Source organism: Marmota marmota, unplaced genomic scaffold (genome assembly GCF_001458135.2).
Source record: "Marmota marmota marmota unplaced genomic scaffold, marMar, whole genome shotgun sequence".
In the NCBI taxonomy this organism is placed as follows: domain Eukaryota; kingdom Metazoa; phylum Chordata; class Mammalia; order Rodentia; family Sciuridae; genus Marmota; species Marmota marmota.
Window position 1 is genome coordinate 1,692,062 of NW_025999863.1, and position 20,522 is coordinate 1,712,583.

At 59.9% G+C, this 20,522-nt stretch overlaps 1 protein-coding gene across 1 annotated transcript in view; it reads left to right on the plus strand.

Annotated features, from left to right (window-relative positions):
- Thop1 (thimet oligopeptidase 1) overlaps nt 1-19,710 on the plus strand; it is a 24,075-nt gene extending 4,365 nt beyond the window's left edge. Inside the window, exons 3-14 of the mRNA XM_048810777.1 lie at nt 2,631-2,914; nt 5,824-5,972; nt 7,337-7,444; nt 9,427-9,529; nt 12,313-12,473; nt 13,904-14,039; nt 14,481-14,847; nt 15,187-15,388; nt 16,833-17,019; nt 17,134-17,262; nt 18,703-18,839; nt 19,240-19,710. Of these exons, the coding sequence (XP_048666734.1) occupies nt 2,631-2,914; nt 5,824-5,972; nt 7,337-7,444; nt 9,427-9,529; nt 12,313-12,473; nt 13,904-14,039; nt 14,481-14,847; nt 15,187-15,388; nt 16,833-17,019; nt 17,134-17,262; nt 18,703-18,839; nt 19,240-19,395 (2,119 nt within the window). The 3' untranslated portion in view covers nt 19,396-19,710. The remainder of the gene's footprint in view (nt 1-2,630; nt 2,915-5,823; nt 5,973-7,336; nt 7,445-9,426; nt 9,530-12,312; nt 12,474-13,903; nt 14,040-14,480; nt 14,848-15,186; nt 15,389-16,832; nt 17,020-17,133; nt 17,263-18,702; nt 18,840-19,239) is intronic.
- The last annotated feature ends 812 nt before the right edge of the window (nt 19,711-20,522 follow it).

A 20,522-nucleotide genomic window follows, 5' to 3' on the forward strand; every position in this document is an offset into this window, starting at 1 on the left:
GGTCTGCCGAATGAATGAACCAACTTTTCCAGCGCTTCATCCAATTTGCAAACTTCGCGAGCTTCCCCCGTGGACGGGTCGGGCCCTGGGGTGGACTCCGGGGGGGGGCGGGGAACAGTGATTAGGACCCGCGCCCGGTCCTTCTGGAGTTCTGCAGGGAAATCGGTCGTTCAGAAGTTAACGAGCAAACGAGGACTTTAGATGGGGGTCGGTGGCGTGCAGCAGGCGGTCTCGGGGAGCCCCCTGTACAGAGGTGGGTCTGGAGGGCCCCCCTGGGGTGGCGGCCTTGGAGCCTGGACTCTAGGGCAGAAGCAACTGCCTGCCAAAGCTAGGGAGGGTTCCTCCCGGACGGAGGGACCCCCAGGGCATAGGCGGGGAGCCTGGAACACCAGCGTTTTGAGAGTCATTTTGGCTAAAACAGGCACCTGGGAACTCTTTCATTTTAAGGGCAAAGGGGCACTGTTGGAAGGGTTTTCATCAGGGGAGCAATGTGACCTGTTTTCTGTATTTTAGAGAATCGCTCAGGTTGTGTGGTGCCTCCTTGTTTATATCCTTGAATTTTCTTATGCAGGCTGTCCTCCCCCAGTTCTTTCTCCAGCACCCAATAAACATGGTAAATAATAATAATTAGGCCAGTTGAGGCTTCAGGGAGGCAGGAATGTTGTCTGCCTTGTTTGCTGCTGGATCATTAACTCAGAGACCCAGCACAGAGGCTGCAGTCAGTAAATATTTACAGATTGAGTGGACTTCCACAGGGTCTGAGATCCTTGCTCCTCTGGGAGAGTTTCCTGGCAATTCCAGTTCCAGTTGTTCTCCATCTTCCCTGAGCTCCTGACACTCTGCTTGACCACAAGTTTTAATATGGGTGCACGGTTCCCTTTCTGCAGTTTTTAAATTAAAACTGCTCCATGAACGAGATTTGCTTGAAGTTCGCAGCAGTCATTTGGCCAGAAAGTCCGACTGATGCACCTCCTTTTTCTCAGCCTCTCAGTGGTTAACTGGGGCATTCATGCCACCTGGGGACACTTGTGGCTGTCATGACTGGGGCGGGTGCTCCTGGCATGGAATGAGTGGAGACCAGGGATGCTGCTTCACACACTTCAGTATCCAGGGCAGCCCATCCCAGAGACTGTCCAGCTCCACGTTCAGTGCTAGGAGAGAGGAATCCTAGTGTTCATTTCCTCGCTCCACTGCAGAAAGACTGATTTGGTTATTAAGTGTTTCTCCAATCTATTTAGATGTTATAAGTATGGACTATGTACTTATTGTATTACCTTTCCAAAATGGGGGGGGGGAGCTTGATTTTCTTTTATTCTTCTTGGTACCAGGGATTGAACTCAGGGGTGCTCCACCACTGAGCCACATCCCCAGGCCTATTTTGTATTTTCTTTACAGACAAGGTGTCACTGAGTTGCTTAACATTTTGCTTTTGCTAAGGCTGGCTTTAATCTCGTGATCCTCCTGCCTCAGTGTGTCACTGTACCCACTGGAAAGTTTGATTTTTGAGACATCATTGTCCCTAAAAGTTTTTAGATGAGTGTTTGTGGTGTGTTGTAGGATTGCCACTTGAAAACTTTGTTGTGGTACTTGGGATGCTAGGTGTGTTGTTCTGATTTCTCACTGAGTCCTGAGAGAGGTCTGTACTCTGTGTCCTACATTGTACCCACTTTATTATAAGTGAAATCCTGAGGTTTGGAGAAGTAAATTCTTGCCAGGGTCCCACAGCTAGCAAGTGGCAAGGTGGGGCTCCAGCCTAGGCAGTTTGAATTTTAGCTCCTGCAGTCCTGAACTATCTTCTAGGGCTCACCCCTGCCTTTGTAAAAAATGCACATCTGGTTAACAGACCCCCTTTCCTGGACTCTACTTGTATTCAGGGTTAAAGTTTAAGCCTTTCTTTGAAGGAATGGCAAACTCCAGCTTGCCTATTTATACAACCCATGGACATAGACTGTGTGTGGCTTATGGTTAAAATGTTTGGCTTTTAAAGAACAGATCTCAACCCAGCCCAGGTAAGGTGCTACTAGGTCCTGTGGGTCAGGGGTTGACAGCTGGCTTCACCAGCTTTGCTGTGCCCAGCCATAAGCAGTTCCTCTTCTTGCCCTCCTGCAGGGTCCCCTGGCAGGTCATTTTATACACCTCTTTCTCAGGGAGGCACGGGAGTGGGTGGACGAGGCCCCTCGTTGTACTCCTGCAGCACCTGTGGGGCCACACTTCCTCCTGAAGAGCTTACTGAGTTAATGAGCTTCTAGGAGCCCATGCTCCCCACCTGGGTGTGGAGCCTGGAGGGAGCAATAGGGGCTTCTCTAGGAAATCCCCCTTCCTGCCTTCTTCGTCCTCTTGCATGGTGGGAGTTGAGCGGTGAGTGCCCGGGGGTCTGGCTCCTCCTTTCTGTTAACCTGGAACTCCGGGGTGCTTGGGTCTCCAGGCATGGTTTCTAGCAGTGGTGCGGTTGACATTGTTGCTGGGTGTCCTGGGTACTGTGGGGTGTTGCGCACATCCCTAGTCTCCACCAGTCCATGCCAGTGGCATCCCTTCCCTTGGTGACTACCACAAATGTCCCCAGATGTTGCCTAGTGTCCCTGGAGGGACTTGAGGGGACAGAGTCACCTCAGTCTGTGCTTCTCCACGAGACCCCTGGGTCGCTTTGACCCTGAGTGTAGACCTGCTCAGTCGTGGTTGGTGCTGGCTTCTCTCTGTCCAGCCTGTGCAGGAGACGTGCTGGACACGGCCACCCCCTGCTCTGTGGTGAACTACCTGAGGTGGGACCTGAGCGCGCAGCAGATCGAGGTGCTCACCAAGGAGCTCATCGAGCAGACCAAGCACGTGTACGACAAGGTGGGCTCACAGAAGTTTGAGGACGTCTCCTATGAGAGCACCCTCAAGGCACTGGCTGATGTGGAGGTGTCCTACACAGGTGAGCCCTGCTCAGCATCCAGTGGGGAGTGTCATGCCAAGGTGACACCACGGCAGGCTCAGGGCCCAGTGCTGATCACCCCCCACTCCTTGACGCCCGCCTGCTTCCAGGGCAGTAGTGATCAGGCACGGCCATCCGGGTCAGGCACCAGGAGTCTTTCAGGAGAGAAGGCTCCTGCTCTGTGTTCCTCCACCTCACTGCCCTTCCTGTTCCTCCACCTCACTGGCCGTCTGTGCACAGCTGTCCTGGGTTGCATCATCTGGGAGCCTGAAGTGGGCGGGAGCCAGCCCCTGTGGCAGCCTTGAAACCGGAGTCCCACTAACCTCCTCCCAGTCCCAGAGGGTGTTTATTTTCTGTTGAACTAGTGCACTCTGCCTGAGTCTTTGTTTGTTTGTTTGTGTGTATATGTTTTATTTTGAGACAGGGCATTGCTAAGTTGCTTAGGGCCTTACTCAGTTGTCTAGGCTAGCCTCAAACTTGAGATCCTCCTGCCTCAGCCTCCCTAGTTACTGGGATTACAGGTGTGTGCCACCGTGCCCAGCTCTGGTTTTGCTACAAGTCCTAGCTGTGTTACCCAGGCTAATCTTGAATTCTGGGGCTCAGGATCCTTCTGCCTCAGGCTGCTAAATAGCTGGCACTACAGGTGCCCACCACCACCCTGTCGACTTAGTACGTTTTCTGTGGCTGTAACAATACCTGAGACTGGGTCATGTGTTGAGAGGTTTATTTTGGTTCACAGTCCTTGAGGCTGGGAAATCCAAGATTGGGAAGCTGCACCCAGTCAGGCCTCACCTCCTTGGGGACAGGGAGGGCACAAACGGTGCTCAAGCCACACAGCCTCCTTTTGTGTCCTGCCCCACCTGTCTCCTCAGCCTCCATCACCCTAAACTTGGGTGACCCTCAAGTGTGCCCCTCACCAGCCAGCACAGCCCCTTTGCTCACTTTGTGAGGACCACCTGGTTGAAGGGGTCAGGAAACTGTCCCAGAGCTGTTCATAGAGGTTGACGGTGTACAGGTGTGTCCAAAAGAGCATGTGGTCTTGCTACAGAGGACTGTCAGCAAGGAAACACCCTGCCCCAGGTCTCGGGCACCGTCTCCCTTTCCTGGGAACCGTGGAGCCTCACTGAGCTCTAGCTGAGGGGCTCTCAGCCTGGAGCCGTCTCCAGCATGGATTTCATTCCAGGCCGCAGCAGGCTGACTCCAGAGGGGTTGCTGCTGTTGGCAGAGGCTGGGTGGAGTCCGGCTCTGCCTCTGGTCACTCTGGCCTCGGGCAGGTGAAGGCAGGAGGACCACTGGGCTCAGGATTTCAAGGCTGGCCTCGGCAACACAGCAAGATACCGTCCTGTGGGGAAAAAGCAGCATATACTGGAGAGATTCAGCTGAGGCAGGAGGAAAGTTTGATTTTTGAGCATCATTGTCCCTAAAAGTTTTTAGATGGGTGATTATGGTGTGTTGTAGGAGCTGCCACTTGAAAACTTTGTTGTGGTACTTGGGATGCAAGGTGTGTTGTTCTGATTTCTCACTCTGTGTCAAGTGAGTCTGTTGGCCCTCAGGTAACTCCGCCTGCCTCTTCCTGGGTGTGACTGTGCCATGGCTGTTCATGGTTCCCACCTTCTCCTGCAGCTGCTCACTCCCTTTCCACTCAGTGGCCGGAGCAGTGGTGAAGGCAGCCGGAGCTGGTCATACCACTGCCCTCCGCATGCAGCCACAGCCTGGGCCTGCCTGTCCTGTGCCCTGGAGCTTCCCGCCTCCCCCACAGCCTTGACCCCTGACCTGAATCCTCCTCCCCTGGCTGAGCGTGGTACTTCCCTGTTCACAGAGGCCCTTTCCACCCGTGGTGCTAGGCTGTCACCCATAGTGTACCTGCAGTGCCTGGGTGGTCCCTAGCCTAGACATCCCAAAAGGACTTTGTGTCAGCCTGCCGCAGACCACCACTGTGTTCAGCTCCTGAGCTTCACGGGCCGGGCCTCCCCGCTGCCTGACAGGTCTTGCTGTATAGGGAACCCTCCCAGGCTGGGGGTCTGCACTGGCTGCAGGATCATGGTGTCCACCTCACTGATCTGAATCTCTCCAGTGCAAAGCATATGCTGCTTTTTCCCCACAGGACGGTGTCTTGCTGTGTTGCCCAGGCCAGCCTTGAACTCCTGAGCCCAGTGGTCCTCCTGCCTCAGCTGCAGAGTGACTGGGACCACAGGCGTGGACATTGTTCCCAGCTCCATTTCCTTTTCAAACTGCCCGGCTGAGCCGAGCTGGCCGTGCGGCTCTCCCACTTGAGGTCCACGTCTCAGTGGCTCTCAGTGCTCACGGAGTGCCTAGCTGCTGCCACTCCTCCACTTAGAGCATTTTTATTCCCCCAGAAAGAAACTCCGCATCTTTTGTGTCACTCCCAGTCTTGTCACCCACGAGACCACCTTCTGTCCATAGGCTCTCCTGGACGCTTCCTATCAGTGTGGGTGCACCACGTTGTGTACCCCTTCACCCTTCATGGGTACAGGGCTGCCCCCACTGTGGTCGTGGGGACTCCTGCTGAGGGTGCGCAGGTCCCCTGAGGTCGTGCGTTCTGGTCAGGTGACTTCCCTGCGAGTGCGGCTGCTGGTTCACGCTGCTTCTCTGTTAGTCACAGGGAGACTGTGGCTGTGGCCGTTTCTTTGGAATTGGTTCCTGCGCACCCTGGTCTGGTCATGTGTGTTCTGTTGTGGTCTTTCCTACCGTGGAGTGTCATGAATTGAATCTGTGTCTCCTGAGACCATGGTAACAGCTCTTTGCCTCTGAGCCAGTGTCCAGTTCAGGCCTGAGTGGAGGATTTCAGTGAGGAGGGACCAACAGCTGTGCCTGGGCAGGGCGGGGCTGGGTGGCCACGTGGGCCCTGTGGGGCTGCTTCCCACCATCTGTTCTCCCACCTGTCGCAGTCCAGAGGAACATCCTTGACTTCCCCCAGCATGTGTCTCCAGCCAAGGACATCCGCTCGGCCAGCACGGAGGCGGACAAAAAGCTCTCCGAGTTTGACGTGGAGATGAGCATGAGGCAGGATGTGTACCAGAGGATCGTCTGGCTGCAGGTGAGGCCTTGGGCAGGGTGGGACCGCCAGGCGGCAGGCCAGGTGGCAGCAGGTCTCTTTCCTCAGGACCAGAGAGCTCTGTTCTCTTGCTTTTAAAAAACATGACAATGCTGGGTGTGGTGTCATCCTATCATCCCAGCGACTCAGGAGGCTGAGGCAGGAGGATTGCAAGTCCAAAGTCAGCCTCAGCAACTTAGCAAGGCCCTGTCTGAAATTAAAAAAACTAAAAAAACCCCAAAAAAACCTGGGGATGTGGCTTAGTGATAAAGCGCCCCTGGGTTCCATCCCTGGTACCCCAACAAAAAGTATCACAGTGACAACCATTTCTGGGGACAGACAGCTGCAGTGGCTGCATCACAGAGAACACAGGTAAACACCTTCTCGACGGTAAGCTTTGCCAGGCGCAGTGGCCACGCCTTGTCATCCCAGCGACTCGTCTGGGCAGGATGGGGTGAGTTCCAGGCCAGCCTGGAAACTTGGCAAGACCCTGCCTTGAGATAGGGGCTTGGGGTGAGGGTTAGTGGTAGAGCATCCCTGGGCTTAATCCCCCCACCACCCAAAACAATCACCTTCTGTTTGCTTTGCAACTCAGGGAAAGTTAAAAAGACAAATAATGACAAGAACAAGTCTAGCAAAGTGTCCACTCGGGGGGCTGCAGGCTTTCTCACAGGCACCACTGGGTTCCTGGGCCCAGCCACCAAGGTGTTGCATGGTGACAGCAGCTGTGCCCACAGGAGCCCAACGGGGGTGATGTGGCAGAAGGTGTGGCCCCTGTGGATGCCTGTGCCGCCCTCCTGTCCTGGGCGGCGAGGACCTGGTGCTGCTGTTGCCAGCACGCCCTGGCTGGTGGGCCAGGAGGCAGGTGCACCTCCCCACAGCATGGCTGCTGCCATGGGTCAGAGCGTGAGGAGCTAAACTTTTTTAAAAAGTTAAAGCAACTTTTTAAAATCTTTGTCTTTATCGAGGCACTGGTAGGTTCAGTGCACTTGTGAGAACATCTTGCACACCTCCCCCGGTGGTGACATGGTGCACGGCTGTTGCACAACTCCAGGACCAGAATGCCGGCCTCCCCCAGCCCTGCCCCTTGTTCCTGTTTACCCTGGCCTGTCAGCTGGGGCCGTTCAGAGCAAAGCACGCACTCGGTTCAGGTCTTGCGTGGACATGGCATTACTGCTCTGGAATGCCGTGTGCCCAGCCTGTGGTGGGCATTAATGATTGGGTGACTGGGTCTTAAGAGACTGCCCAGCTGTTGTCTGGGAGCAGCCACACTCTCCCACTCCCACCAGAGAATTCGTCCTTCTTCCTGGCCAGCATTTGGTGTTGTCCTAATTCTTCACGTCAATGTTTCCATTTGGTACTTGCAGGAAAAAGTTGAGAAGGACTCACTGAGGCCAGAGGCGCAGCGCTACCTGGAGCGGCTGATCAAGCTTGGCCGGAGAAACGGGCTCCACCTCCCCAAGGAAACTCAGGAAGTGAGTGAGTGGCTCTGTCCCTGGCCCGCCTCCCGCAGTGTCTTTCTAGGATAAGCTCCAGGAAGACGGGTCTGTCCAGAGCCACTCAGGCTGTGCTGCCTGCTGAATGTGGAGGGTCTGACCTCTGAGCCTGAGAGCCTTGGCTGCCTGCTTCTGGTCCAGGGGCCAGGTCTCTATGGTCCCAAATAGGCCACGTGGGCCCCCATCTCCCCTCTCAGGGCCACAAAACAACAGGGATAATGGGTCAGTGCTGATGCAGACTGGACCATGCCATGAGCAAGACCCACGTCTAAGTCCTGGCAACCTGAACCAGCCTCCCGCCACCTGGTGGGGTGACCAGGCTCCAAGGGAACATTCTGAGGACTGCCTCCTGGGACCCTCTGTAGGATTCCCTGCGATAGCGTGTGCAGAGCTTGGAGCAGGGCTGTGGCTGAGGTTCTGAGAGGCAGATCAGGGCAAGCACCCCGTGAGGATGGTTTGCTGCAGCTCCCAGGAACAGGGTGTGCACATCAGGGACTCTGAGCACTTCTAGGTTGTGAGCAGGCAGGGAGGGGCGCGAGGCCAAAGCCTTGATTATGGCGATGGACGGCTAGGCTGGCTCTAGGCATAGGAGCCAGCCCTGGGGTGACCAGTGCAAGCATACAGTGGCCAGGAGGACAAGAGCCACAGAGGTGTGGGCGCAGCACTGGCAGGTTTGCATCTGAAAAGCACGTTTCAGGGCGAGCCACTTGCTGAATGTAGGAACTGGTGCCCCCAAGAGGGACCAGCTCCCCCAGGGTCAGCCAGACCCCAAGATGCCAAAGCATTAGAGTGCAGAGAAACAGATGTGGCTAGTGTAGGCATCAGGCCTGCAGCCCTGCTGGTGACCAGTACTTGACACAGAGGCCATCCCGGCCAGGTGGGAGTCCCTGCCAATGGCTGAGGAAAGTGGAACTGGGAGGTGTGTTTTTGGGTGAATCCAGTGTTGGTTACAGTGGAACTAGATCCCACCTTGGGACCGAGGGACTCCCAGATCCCAAGAGCAGAGCCCACCTCAGGCAGCTACAGATTCTCACCTCAGCCAGGAGACTCAGTGATCAGGAGACGCCTCGGGTTGCTGAAAACCAGAGTGTGTTGGGAAGAGTGAGAGCTGTACAGCCCCCCAGAACCAGGTGGGGAGGGTGGAGCTCAGGCAGCTACACACCCTCTCGGCAGTGGGTTCCTCCTGGACAGTGGCCCTAGTGAGCAGGGGATTCGGTACCTCCCCATACACCAGGCACGTCCCGTGTCCCACCTCGTCCATAGAGCCTTGTTGGCACACCTGGTTGGTGTGCGAGAGGCCCCTGAGAGCAGGAAGCACCCTCAGGACTGGAAGAGGCCGTGGGGTCAGTTCCTTGTGAATCAGCTCACACTTGAGTGGGGTTGGCTTTTGCCTGTTTCTTGAAAACCACGTTAGTCAGGTAGAGGGTGCAGACCTAGGTTCGTCGGATGCCCAGAAGCTTAGGCTGTGGTCTCTGACGGATGGTAACTCCTACTTGGAGGGTCTGGAAAGCTCTGGGCTAGACCCCGAGCAGAAGAGGGCGCAGTCTGGAGCTTTCCAGGGTGCAGCCCTGCAGGTGCAGGGTTATGTGGAGCTTCACTCTGGATGTCTACACCTTCCTACGGGGATTTTTCCTTTTTTCTAGTTGTTTTTCTTTTTTTTTTTTTTTTTGGTACTGAGGATTTGGTACCAAGGTCACTTTACCACTGAGCCACATTCCTAACCCTTTTTATTTTTTGAGATGGGTCTTGCTAAGTTGCAAAGTCTGTCCTCAAGCTTGCCACCCTCCTGCCTCGCCTCCCAAGTCACTCTGTCAGTTGTCACTGTTCCTGCCTGGGTCTTGGAGGAGAGCCTCCGTCCCAGGCAGGCCCTTGATAGGAGCGAGCAGGGGCCTCTGCCCCGCTCTGGGTGCGTGTGCCCGTGTGGTCCCTCCCTCCTCCACTGCTGTTATCTCTCCCTGCAGAAAATCAAGAGCATCAAGAAGAAGCTGAGCCTCCTGTGCATCGACTTCAACAAGAACCTGAATGAGGACACCACCTTCCTGCCTTTCACGCGCGAGGAGCTAGGTGCGGCATACCTGTGCGGGCTGCTCCTCGGGGCTGCTGCAGTTGGGGTGGCGGGAGGTGGAGGCGCTGTGCCTGGCGCTCTGGATGGTGGGCGTCCTCACTTGGCATGCTCATGGGCATTCTGGAAGCCCAGGCTCCAGGTCCTCCTCAGGAGGCCGCTAACCCTGGCTTGGCTGTGACTCTGTGGGGGCAGGAGAGGCTGGCCACTAGGTGTTCCTGCCTCCTCGGGGGTGGTTTTTTTGTTTATTTTTTTTCCCCGATATTTTTTTAGCCGTAGATGGACGCAATTCTGTATTTTATTTACTTATTATTTGTGGTGCTGGGGCCTCACACGTGCTAGACAAGCGTCCCCCACTGCGCCGCAGCCCAGTCCCCTGGTGGTGGTTTAGTCTTCCTGAAAGGTGGGCCGTGGAAGCCATTGTTCCCAGGCCTGACTGCGTGTGGAGTCCTGGAGGCCTGGTTCCCCCTTCTTCTCGCCTCTCCTTCCCCAAACAACTGACTGTGGACATGCCAGACCTGCAGAATGATCTCGAGGACACACGGGGGGGCCCTGCGGGCACTTTTCACGTCTGGGGTCTGCTCTGCCCATCTCTTGAGGTTCTGCGTGTGTGTGATCTGAGCTGCAGCAGGAACGAGCTGCACGCGCCCCCAGGGCCCTCCCTGAGACCCACCCTTTCTGGCAGGAGGGTCCCTCGGCCTTTCATTCCTGTCTTGAAAGCCGGGCCTGTTTTGTGGCATTTGTCTTTCTGTCCCTGAGGACTCTGCTGGGGTTCTAACAAGGCTGGTGTTCCCCATTCCATGTGACGGTGTCATCTAAGGGATGTTGTCACGTGGGTGGCTCCTCTGAAGAGGCTGGCCAGGAAAACCCACAAGATCCAGGCACAGCTTCCACTGAGTGCCCCGGGACAGTCGGCTGAGCCCAGCCACCCTCCTTGCTTGGTCTGTGTGTCACTGGCAGCGAGACCCACCCTTTGGCTCCAGGCTCCTGGGAGAGCTGAGGCCCCCGATGGCTCTAGAGCACCTATTCCCCAGCTCTGAAAGCCGCGGCATCTGCCACCACATGCTGTTTTGCTGCCCTGCTACCCGCCACAGGGCCTCTGGAGTCTGCACAGGTGCAGAGCTTCCTGTCTGACTCGGCGGGTCCCAGCCCTGCTTCCTTCTGTGCGTGTGCCGTGCTGGGGGTGGGACGCGGATCTCGAGTGCTCAGCGGGTGCTGACCACTCAGCCTGCAGTCCCCTGGTGGGGTTCCTTGGTGCCCATGTGTGCCCCTGGGTGTGCCAGGCTTCCAAGCACTTGCCCACCTTCTGGCTCATCCTGCACCTTCCCTGTCCCGGCACCCGCATTGGCCACCTCTCCAAGGAGTCCGGGCTCCTCTGGTGGAGGAAGAAGTTTAGGGACAGGACATGGGTGCCAGGTGACTCGTTGCACCCAGGGCTCCTCTCCAGGCTCCCTACACAGAGCCAGGAGGGCGTGTGGGCGTCCTGGCTTTGGTGGCTCGAATTGCCACCTGCTGACTCTGCAGTGGGGAGGGCAGGACGTGCAGCAGGAAGGGTGCTGCTTGCTTTGGTCTTTGGGGCTGACGTGTGGACCACCCTCCTTGTGGTGCTGGGTGGCAGCAGCACCTGTAGCTCCTGGTGGGCCCGGAATGGCCTGGGGACAGGAAGCACTCCAGGGCGTGGATAGGCCAAGTGTGACCCCATTGGAGTGGGGAGATGTCCGTATACACTCAGCATGCATGTGTGTCTCACACGTGCTCTGTGTCTACTCAGAAGGTCCCCGAGTACATGGTGACCCCTCAGTTCCAGTCATTCAGGTCCACAGCCGGCCCTTTTCCTTGTTCTGACTCTTTTGCCGGCGGCGAGAAGTCGGTCCCCTTCACAGTGGCGGTGATTGTGGTGGGGGAAGATGCGCACGGCCCCAGCAGCCCCAGGGCAGTGTGTGGCACCCAGGGGGTCGGTTCTGAGGGCTGTGTCACTGCTGCTGGGCCCCTGAACCCCAGTCGGGGCTCCTGGTGAGTGAGGATCTGTTAGGCCAGCACAGAACCCAGCAGGACTGAGGCCCGGCTAGCCCGTCATGTCTCCACCCCAACCTGGAAACTCTCAGGACCCTTCCCACATGCCGAGGCGGCCTCCCAGGTGGCCCTGGGAAGCTGTCCTGGTCATGACACAGCCTGCCCGTGCCTGGCTCTGAGCTTGAGCACGCAGCCTGCAGCCTGGGTGTCCCCCAGCTGAGGGCTCCAGTGGGAAGGCATGGCTCTGTTGGCACTCGGGCGACCGGATGGGTCTTTGGCTGGTGGTGCCACTAACAGGAGACCCCCACGAGGGACAGTTCCACAGGAGTGGCAGTGTGCTCACGAGAGGCCCATTCTGGGGGACAGGTGGGGACGTGGCCAGGCACAGGTGTTTGCCTCCTAGCTTTCTGTTGGTTCTTTGCTGCTCCCTATTTTCCTTCTTAGCATTTGAGGTCCCCTGGCGTCTCCTGTGCATGGGTCTGACTAGGACTCCACCACCCCCGTCGTGCCACACGAGCAGCCAGGGCAAGGCTCCCTGCGTGCCCACCCCACGTTCAGCTCTTCTGGCCACGAGGGTTTCCTAACGAGAAGGCTGTGGGTTGCCCAGGTGCAGAGTCCTGCTGAGGGCACGGAAGGGTGCTGTCCTGAATGACCACTCCCTGCTGGCTCTTGTCCCAGCCTTTGCACAAGGGAAGCCCATGCCTTCCCTGCGCTCCCTGGGCCCGCTGTGACCGTGCCATTCACTTAATAGCCTCTGGTTCTGTCCCCACAGGAGGACTCCCTGAGGACTTTCTGAACTCGTTGGAGAAGACTGTGGATGATAAGTTGAAAGTCACCCTCAAGTACCCCCACTACTTCCCACTCCTGAAGAAGTGCCACGTACCCGAGACCAGGAGGAAGGTGGAGGAGGCCTTCAACTGCCGCTGCAAGGAGGTGAGTGGCCTCCCTCGGCCTCCGCGGCTGGCCCAGATGCCATCCACTCGGGTGAGCTGCCTCCATGGCTTTGTCCCCAGGTCCGTCTGACCTCTGCCTGCGTGGCTTTAGTGACCCACGGAGGCCTCCCTGTGGGGCTCGGTCTGCCCCCAGGAGGTGTCTGTCAGGTCCAGCTCTTCCCTGGGCACAGTGGTCCTGGATGCCCTTTCCCAGGCTCTCGTCCAGGGCTACCCCAGGCATGGCTCTCCAGCTGTCCCTCACTTGCTGCAGCCTGGGGTCCCTCTCACGTGGTGTAGCTGTCGCAGACCTGCTGGGCACAGCCTGTGTGCTGTGGCCAGGTGTTCAGGTTGTGCACTCCCCATACACAGTCCTGGGTTTCCACACCCGTTGGATGGCCAGGTGGCCTCTGGTGCATGTCCTCATTTAGCATCTCTTGCAGGGGGCAATGGGGCCGGCCCCCTTGGATGCCCCAGTGCCACCACATTGGTGCCTGTGTGACTGGGAGGGCTGGTGGCAGGAGGCCCCCCAGCAGAAGCAGGTTCTAACCTGAGGATCTGCTGCCCTGGGCGGAGGCAGACCACACGGGGCTCCAGGGACTCCCCACGACAGTGAGAGGTGGGGCTGCACCTCCTCTAGAGCAGGCTCTGGCCAGGGCACCACGGCCTGGTGTGGCCCTGGAGAGTCCTCGCCCCGAGTCCCATCCTGACCCCCCAGGCTTTAGGTCAATGGCAGAGTACAGGGTGAGCTGAGACCGAGATTGGAGTGGGACTCTGTGTCTGGCAACGTGGAGGTGGGCACTGCTGGACGTCCCCTGGGTCCTCTCATCTGAGTTGGCCACACAATCCCCGGCTTTAACCGGGCTCCGTGGCCGTGGTACTCAGGGTGCGTCCTGTTCGAGCGGCCCCTGCTGCTCCTCAGGGAAGCGGGAGGCAGTGGGTCTTACTGTGGGTGTCCACCAGTCCCTGTGGTCGGCTGGCTATGTGACCTGCCAGGTCAGTCTGCTGTGCCAGTGTGGTGGCGGTGGATAGAGCCTGGGATGGCCATAGCCTAGAGGGTGTGGTATCCCCAAGCACAGCAGTGCCACTCCTGGGGCCATCCCTGCCCCGGGCATTGCTTCCGCTCGTGGCATGGGACCCCTTCCAGACCTGCTGGGCACAGCCTGTGTGCTGTGGCCAGGTGTTCAGGTTGTGCACTCCCCATCCACAGTCCTGGGTTTCCATACCCCTTGGATGGCCAGGTGGCCTCTGGGTACATGTCCTCATTCAGCATCTTTTGCAGGGGGCAATGGGGCCGGGTCTAATTCTGGAAAGAGCTCAAGGCACAGGCACCTGAGGCGGGCAGCCTAGTGCCGAGCAGCCCGGACTGTCAGACGCAGGACAGCAAGGGCTCAGGGGGGCACCCCTGACTCACGGGCTGCCGTGTGATTGCAGGAGAACTGTGCCATCCTCAAGGAGCTGGTGGCCCTGCGGGCACAGAAGTCCAGCCTGCTGGGGTTCCGCACACACGCCGACTACGTCCTGGAGATGAACATGGCCAAGACCAGCCAGGCCGTGGCCACCTTCCTAGGTAACCTGTCCCCACCTGCACTGGTCCTGGGCTTCCCCCGGGAAGACCACGCGGCGGCCCAGGTGTGGATCGATCCTGCGGCTATTCTCTGGCTTGGGCTGCTGCCCACGAGCTGGGTCTTGCTCCGTCCACGCACCGTGACCCTCACCTGTCAGCCTTCATCAGCCTGCAGGGGCTCAGGGGGCATCACGGTCGATTGTCCAGGCTCTGAAGTGAGGCCTCTGCCTGGCGCCTCCTGGGGCCTGGGGCGGGGAGCCCTGCCTTGGCCTCCTCCTGTGGAGTAGAGGATGGCGGACACCCGCCTGCACGAGCTGGGGGCGTGCCATGGTGCCAGCCTGGCATCGCCGGTGTCCTCGCTCTTGAGCTTGCGTCCTCGTCTGGGGGGGCTGGCAGGACCGGGCCAGCGTGCTGGACCCAGCATGACGGAACCTGCCTCCCCAGACGAGCTGGCCCAGAAGCTGAAGCCCCTCGGGGAGCAGGAGCGCGCTGTCATCCTGGAGCTGAAGAAGGCCGAGTGTGCGAGGCGGGGCCTGGCGTTCGACGGGCGCATCCACGCCTGGGACATGCGCTACTACATGAACCAGGTGGAGGAGACGCGCTTCCGCGTGGACCAGAACCTGCTCAAGGAGTACTTCCCCATGCAGGTCGTCACCCGGGGGCTGCTGGGCATCTACCAGGAGCTCCTGGGGCTCACCTTCCACCTGGAGGAGGGCGCCACCGTGTGGCACGAGGACGTGCGGCTGTACTCGGTGCGGGACGCAGCCTCCGGGGAGGTGATTGGCAAGTTCTACCTGGACCTCTACCCCAGGTGGGCATGGCCGGGCCTGGGGAGGGAGGAGCCTTCTGGGGAGGAGCACTAGGGCCTGCCTGGTGACACCTGATTGTCACCATCGTTTCATCTGCTCCCCAACACGGCTGCTGGTGCCTGGGCTACTCTGCACATAGGGAGGGCCCTGTGGCCTGGCCTCGGGCTTCACGCTGGGAGGCCCTGCCCAGGGAGTGGGGCTGCGGGTTCCTGAGGGGTCCTGAGGGGTCCTGAGGGGTCCTGAGGTCTGTGATCTGACGGGCTGCAGGAGCTGGAGTTGGGTGGCAGAATGGGACAGCCTGGCATCTTGTTCCCTGGGCCTTACCCTGCCTCCTTGCCCAGGGAAGGAAAGTACGGGCACGCGGCCTGCTTCGGCCTGCAGCCAGGCTGCCTGCGGCAGGACGGGAGCCGCCAGATCGCCATTGCGGCCATGGTGGCCAACTTCACCAAGCCCACCCCGGACGCCCCGTCCCTGCTGCAGCACGACGAGGTGGAGACCTACTTCCACGAGTTTGGGCACGTGATGCACCAGCTCTGCTCACAGGTGGGTGTGGCTTGGGGGTCTGCCGCCCTTGGGGCTCTGCACCAGACATCACCATGGAGATGGCGGCCCCACCGTGACTGTGGCCTGGGGCTGCTGTCACAAGGTGCCGCCAAGCCGATGGCTCAGTCACGGGTGTGATTTCCTGGCGGTCCCGAGACAACCCCGCCGTCGCATGGGGTGGCTGCCTCCTCTGGGGGCCTTGGCTGGTGAGGGCGTCTTTCCCCTGTGCCCTGAAACCACCCCCTTGCCGGCCAGTCCTGATCTCTCACAAGTCGGGATGGACGAGTCCCGCCTGCTGCCCTCTTGGAAGTCCCCGGCCCCGGCACATCACATTCTTTGGTTTGAGGGCTTAGCACCTGCACGGTGGCTCTTGAGAGGACACAGTCCAGCCCCAGGCCTCGCGGAGCTGCCAACGTGCTGGGAGAGGTGCAGAGGTCGCCTCCTGCTGCTCCTGCCAGGGACCCCAGGAAAGCCAGGGGACCCAGTGGGGCCTTGGAAGTGGGCTCAGAGCACCACCCCAGATGGAAACGCTGCGCCCAGGGGACCAAGGTGTGGCAGGCTGCAGCCTGTGTCCTGTGGCAGCCTGGAGCCTGCCCCTGGACGAGCTCTGCTGCCTCTCGCTGTCCCACTGCGCTTCTCCCCCCACCAGGAACATCCTGAGAAGGCAGGCAGGAGCCCTGGGGACCAGGCGTGTGTCGACTTTAACACATCCAAGTTGTCCAGCCTCCTGTGCCCCAAAAAGAAGCCCATCCCGAAGTAGTCACCTCAGGACTGAGATGAGCCAGGGGCATGTCCCACGGAGCCACACCCCAACCCTTTCTGTCTTGAGACAGGGCCTTGCTGAGTTGCTGAGGCTGCCCTTGAACTTGCCATCCTGCCCCGGCCTTGCAGGTCGCTGGGACGACAGCTGTGTGCCACTGCGCTGGCATCTCCCCAGCCCTTTGTACCCACACATCCACTTCCTGTCTCGGCACTGCCCTGTTTGACGTTTCCTGTCAGTGGAGTGGCGGTGATGTTGTGTCTGGTCCCCAGTGAGCACAGTCCACACCACCGCCTTGTCCCCCGCTCCTGCTTGTGGCTGAGTTCCAACTGTGCAATTCGCTCCTTGGTGGCCTGAGGAGCTCGTGTCTTTAACCTGGACGAGGCTCACTCCGTAGTCTTTATCTAGCTGGGCTTTTGTCACTCTGTGACCTGCCTTGCCCTCTCTAGGGGTCAGCTCCGCGGACAGGACAGAGGAGCACAGGTGGCTGCCATCTTCAGTAGCCCAGGAACGTCCCCGTCCCCGTCATCTTCAGGCTTCACAGGCTGTGGGGAGGGCTGTGCCCAGCACGTCTCCTGCGGGCCCACCTGTGCTCAGGAGGGCGGCCTGCACGGCTGTGCCCAGGTGCGGCCAGGTCGGGTGTCTGGAGCAGGGCGTGGAGCTGAGGCCTCCTGTGCCCCACAGGCTGAGTTCGCCATGTTCAGCGGGACCCACGTGGAGCGGGACTTCGTGGAGGCCCCGTCCCAGATGCTGGAGAACTGGGTGTGGGAGAAGGAGCCCCTGCTGCGCATGTCCCAGCACTACCGCACGGGCAGCGCCGTGCCCCAGGAGCTGCTGGACAAGCTCATCAAGTCCCGGCAGGCCAACACAGGTGCACTCCTGGGGACAGGGGCTCTGCCCTCGGCCTGTGGCCCCGGTGTGTCCTGCCAGGGCCTGGACCTCTGAGGCCACCCACGTCAGCCTCCTGTCCGCCTCCGCCCGCTAGGCCTCTTCAACCTGCGCCAGATCGTCCTCGCCAAGGTGGACCAGGCCCTGCACACGCAGACAGACGCAGACCCCGCCAAGGAGTATGCCCGGCTCTGCCAGGAGATCTTGGGGGTCCCGGCCACACCAGGTAGCCGCTTGCCATCCCAGCCCATCCTGGACAGGGGCCACAGCCGGGGGAGAGGCGGCCCTGCGCCGGGTGCCCCCAGCTGCTGTGTCTGGCCCAGTCCCGCCGGCCCTCTCCACTGCCGGGTGACCCTACTGCATCGGGCTCTCGCTCCTCCAGCTCCCCAGCCCCTCCTTGGCTCCCAGCCAGGCGTCACTCAGTGTCCTGCCAGCACCTGCTGCTGGAGGGCTTCCCTGACCAGGGTTTCCACAGTGGCCGCCCAGAGGGACACAGTGATGTCAGGACATGCAGGGTCATGGCTGGGGAGGCGGCTCCCCTGGGCAGCCCAGGACACCCCGCCCCGTGGCGTGGTCTGGCTCCACACTTCCATGGTGTGGGGGGAGCGGCGGGTGCCCCTCCTGCCCTCTCCTTCCTCCTTGCTGCGTCTCTGTGTGCCAGACCTCGCTGGGGGCTCTCCGCCGCACCACGAGGGCCACTCGCCTTCTACCTGGTGGGTGGGAGTCGCCGTGGGGGGGCAAACCACCGCCGACTAGGGGCGGTGTCGGGGAGACTGGCTCTCAGGCCCAGGTTCTCCTGGGCCTTTGCTTCAGAGAAACAAACGAGGGAACTAGGGTCTTCTTGATCCTGAAGCATGGCAGACCGCAGAGTCTAAGACAGAAAACGAGGGCACAGCGCGTGGTGTGCATCCTTGGGCTGTGTGCACACGCTCGTGCACACAAGGACGACGCTGCTTCAACCTGCAGCATTGGTTGTTGTCGTTTTAGCTGTTGGGGACACAGCACCTTTATTTTATTTGTATGTGGTGCTGAGGATGGGACCCAGGGCCCCGCACGTGCTAGGTGAGCGCCCTACCACTGAGCCCCAGCCCAGCCCCTCAACATGCAGCGTTTTATGGATTAATATTTCGTAAGCACTTAAGAGGTTTTTCACACGAGGGGTTTTCAGCTGGGGTGGACGGCAGGCCTCACACGTGCTGGGCGAGCACTCTACCGCTGAGCCCCAGCCCAGCCCAGCCCTTATTTTTAATGAGACAGGGTCTCGGTTCCTGAGGCTGTCCTTGAACCTACAGTCCAACGCCCCAGCCACCCGAGCCTCTGTGATTACAGGCTGTGCCCCTGCTCCCAGCCCAGCCCTTATTTTTGTTTTGAGCCAGGGCCTGGCTAAGTTGCCCACTGGCCTGGAACCCGCGTCCCTCCTGCCGTGACCTCCTGGGTTACTGGGATGATGGGTGTGGCCAACCAGGGGGTGTGCCTGGAGCCAGCAGCCCAAGCCCCTCGTTGGGGTGCCCATGTGACACCCAAGCATGCCCACCCTGCCTGCAGAGCAGCACCTTCCCTCTGGCCATGTGCCCACCTCCTGCCTGGCCAGGCTCTGGGACAGCTGCTGGCACCTCCCTCCCTGGGAGCCCAGGAGGCTACACCTGAGCCTCACTGTTCTGTGCAGGGACCAACATGCCTGCTACCTTCGGCCACCTGGCGGGGGGCTACGACGCCCAGTACTATGGCTACCTGTGGAGTGAGGTGTACTCCATGGACATGTTCCACACGCGCTTCAAGCAGGAGGGTGTCCTGAACCGCAAGGTGAGGGCAGCGAGCACGGGTCAGGGGTCTCCAGGGAAAGGTCTCAGCCTGCATCAGCCCAGAGTTCTGTGATGGTCCCTGGTCCAGGACCAGGAACGGCACACCCTGGGCCTCAGGCCCACTGCCAGGTGGCAGAGGGGCAGGTGGAGGCCAGGCCTCTAGGGTGTGGTGCTGAGTCCTCGGCCCTGTGTTCCCGGACAGGGCCCCTGCTGAACCCCAGCAGCCTGTCCAGCCTTGCTCAGCCTTAGCCCAGGCCCAGCCCTTCCTGAGCCTCCACCAGGGACTTCCCACCAGGCGTCCGCACTGACGCGGGCCCTGGGCATGGGGTCGCACGCGTGCTCCCAGCCACCCGCCCACCTCCCGCCCTCTGCGCCCAGCCCAGCTTGCTCTGCCCTGGCAGGTTGGCATGGACTACAGAAGCACCATCCTGAGGCCCGGTGGCTCCGAGGACGCCAGTGCCATGCTGAAGCTCTTCCTGGGCCGCGACCCCAGGCAGGACGCCTTCCTCCTGAGCAAGGGACTGCAGGTGGAGGGCAGTGAGCCGCCCTCCTGCTGACGCTGCCCACGGGATCCACGTCCAGCCCACGTTCCTGCCGCCCTGTGCCTTAGCCCCAGTCTGGGGTGGGCGGCCACCAGCACGGTGCTTTTTGAGGGTGGGCACACAGGGGGCAGTCTCTCCCTTGTCCTTGTCACGTCCAGGTCTCGGATGTCCTGTTGTGGCCCCTTCTGGGCTGGAGCTGGTGTGCGAGCTGGCGCTCGAGTGCCCTCCCCGGCGAGGGCCTCGTCCTGTTGCACTAGGGTGTCCCTCTGAGGGCCGCCTTCGGTCTACGAGGTGGTTCTGAGATGCAGCCATTAAACATGTCAAACAAAAGGGGCTCCCGGCTGGTCATTGCTCTCCCTCCCGTCGTGGAGTAGCTGCAGGTGGCCATTACGCTTGGTCACACGAGATGTCTCTGTGACCCCTAACGTCCCACTCGGTCCTCGGGATCTGGCCGGCCTGTGGCTCCAGGCAGTGGTGTGCTTGGGCTCCGGGCTCTGGCATGCCTGGGTCCCTGGGGACAAGCTCACACTGGGCACCTGGGAAGGGCCCTCGGCTCTATCTGGCCAAACCAAGGTCCTGGGGTCGCCCGCTAAGATCTCTCTACTCCTGCGGGTATCCCCCTCTCCCCTCCACATTCAGCCCTGGCCTCACCTGAGCCCAGGACCCTGTGTGCACTCGTGGCCTGGTGGAGATGGGACCTCCTGGGACATGCAGCCTGCCTGGTCAGCGGCTCCAGCCTCGTGCCCACAGATAGTGCTTTCTCCCGCGCACCCACCAGGAGACTTTGCTGTGACCTTGTGACCAGACCTGTGCAGGGTTGGTGGACTCACTCTGGTTCAGCGTGGCTGCGGGAAGCAGCTGTGGTCTTCCTTTCCAAGGCCACTGGGTGTGGGCCAGACGTCCACCCCAGTCCTCACTTCCTTGGGGAGGGGTTCTGGGGCTGTGCCCCCGTCTGTTCTCACCAAGCCTGGGGCACTGCCACGCACCTGGTACATGCCAGGGGTTCTAGGAGGCAGGGACTGCAATACTGGCCTGGTCCAGCATGTATCAGGACCTCTCCTGGTTGCCCTCAAGAGGGCTTCGGGAGGCATCTGGGTGGGAGCATGGCAGATGGCCTCTCCTGGACAGCCCAAAAGAAATAC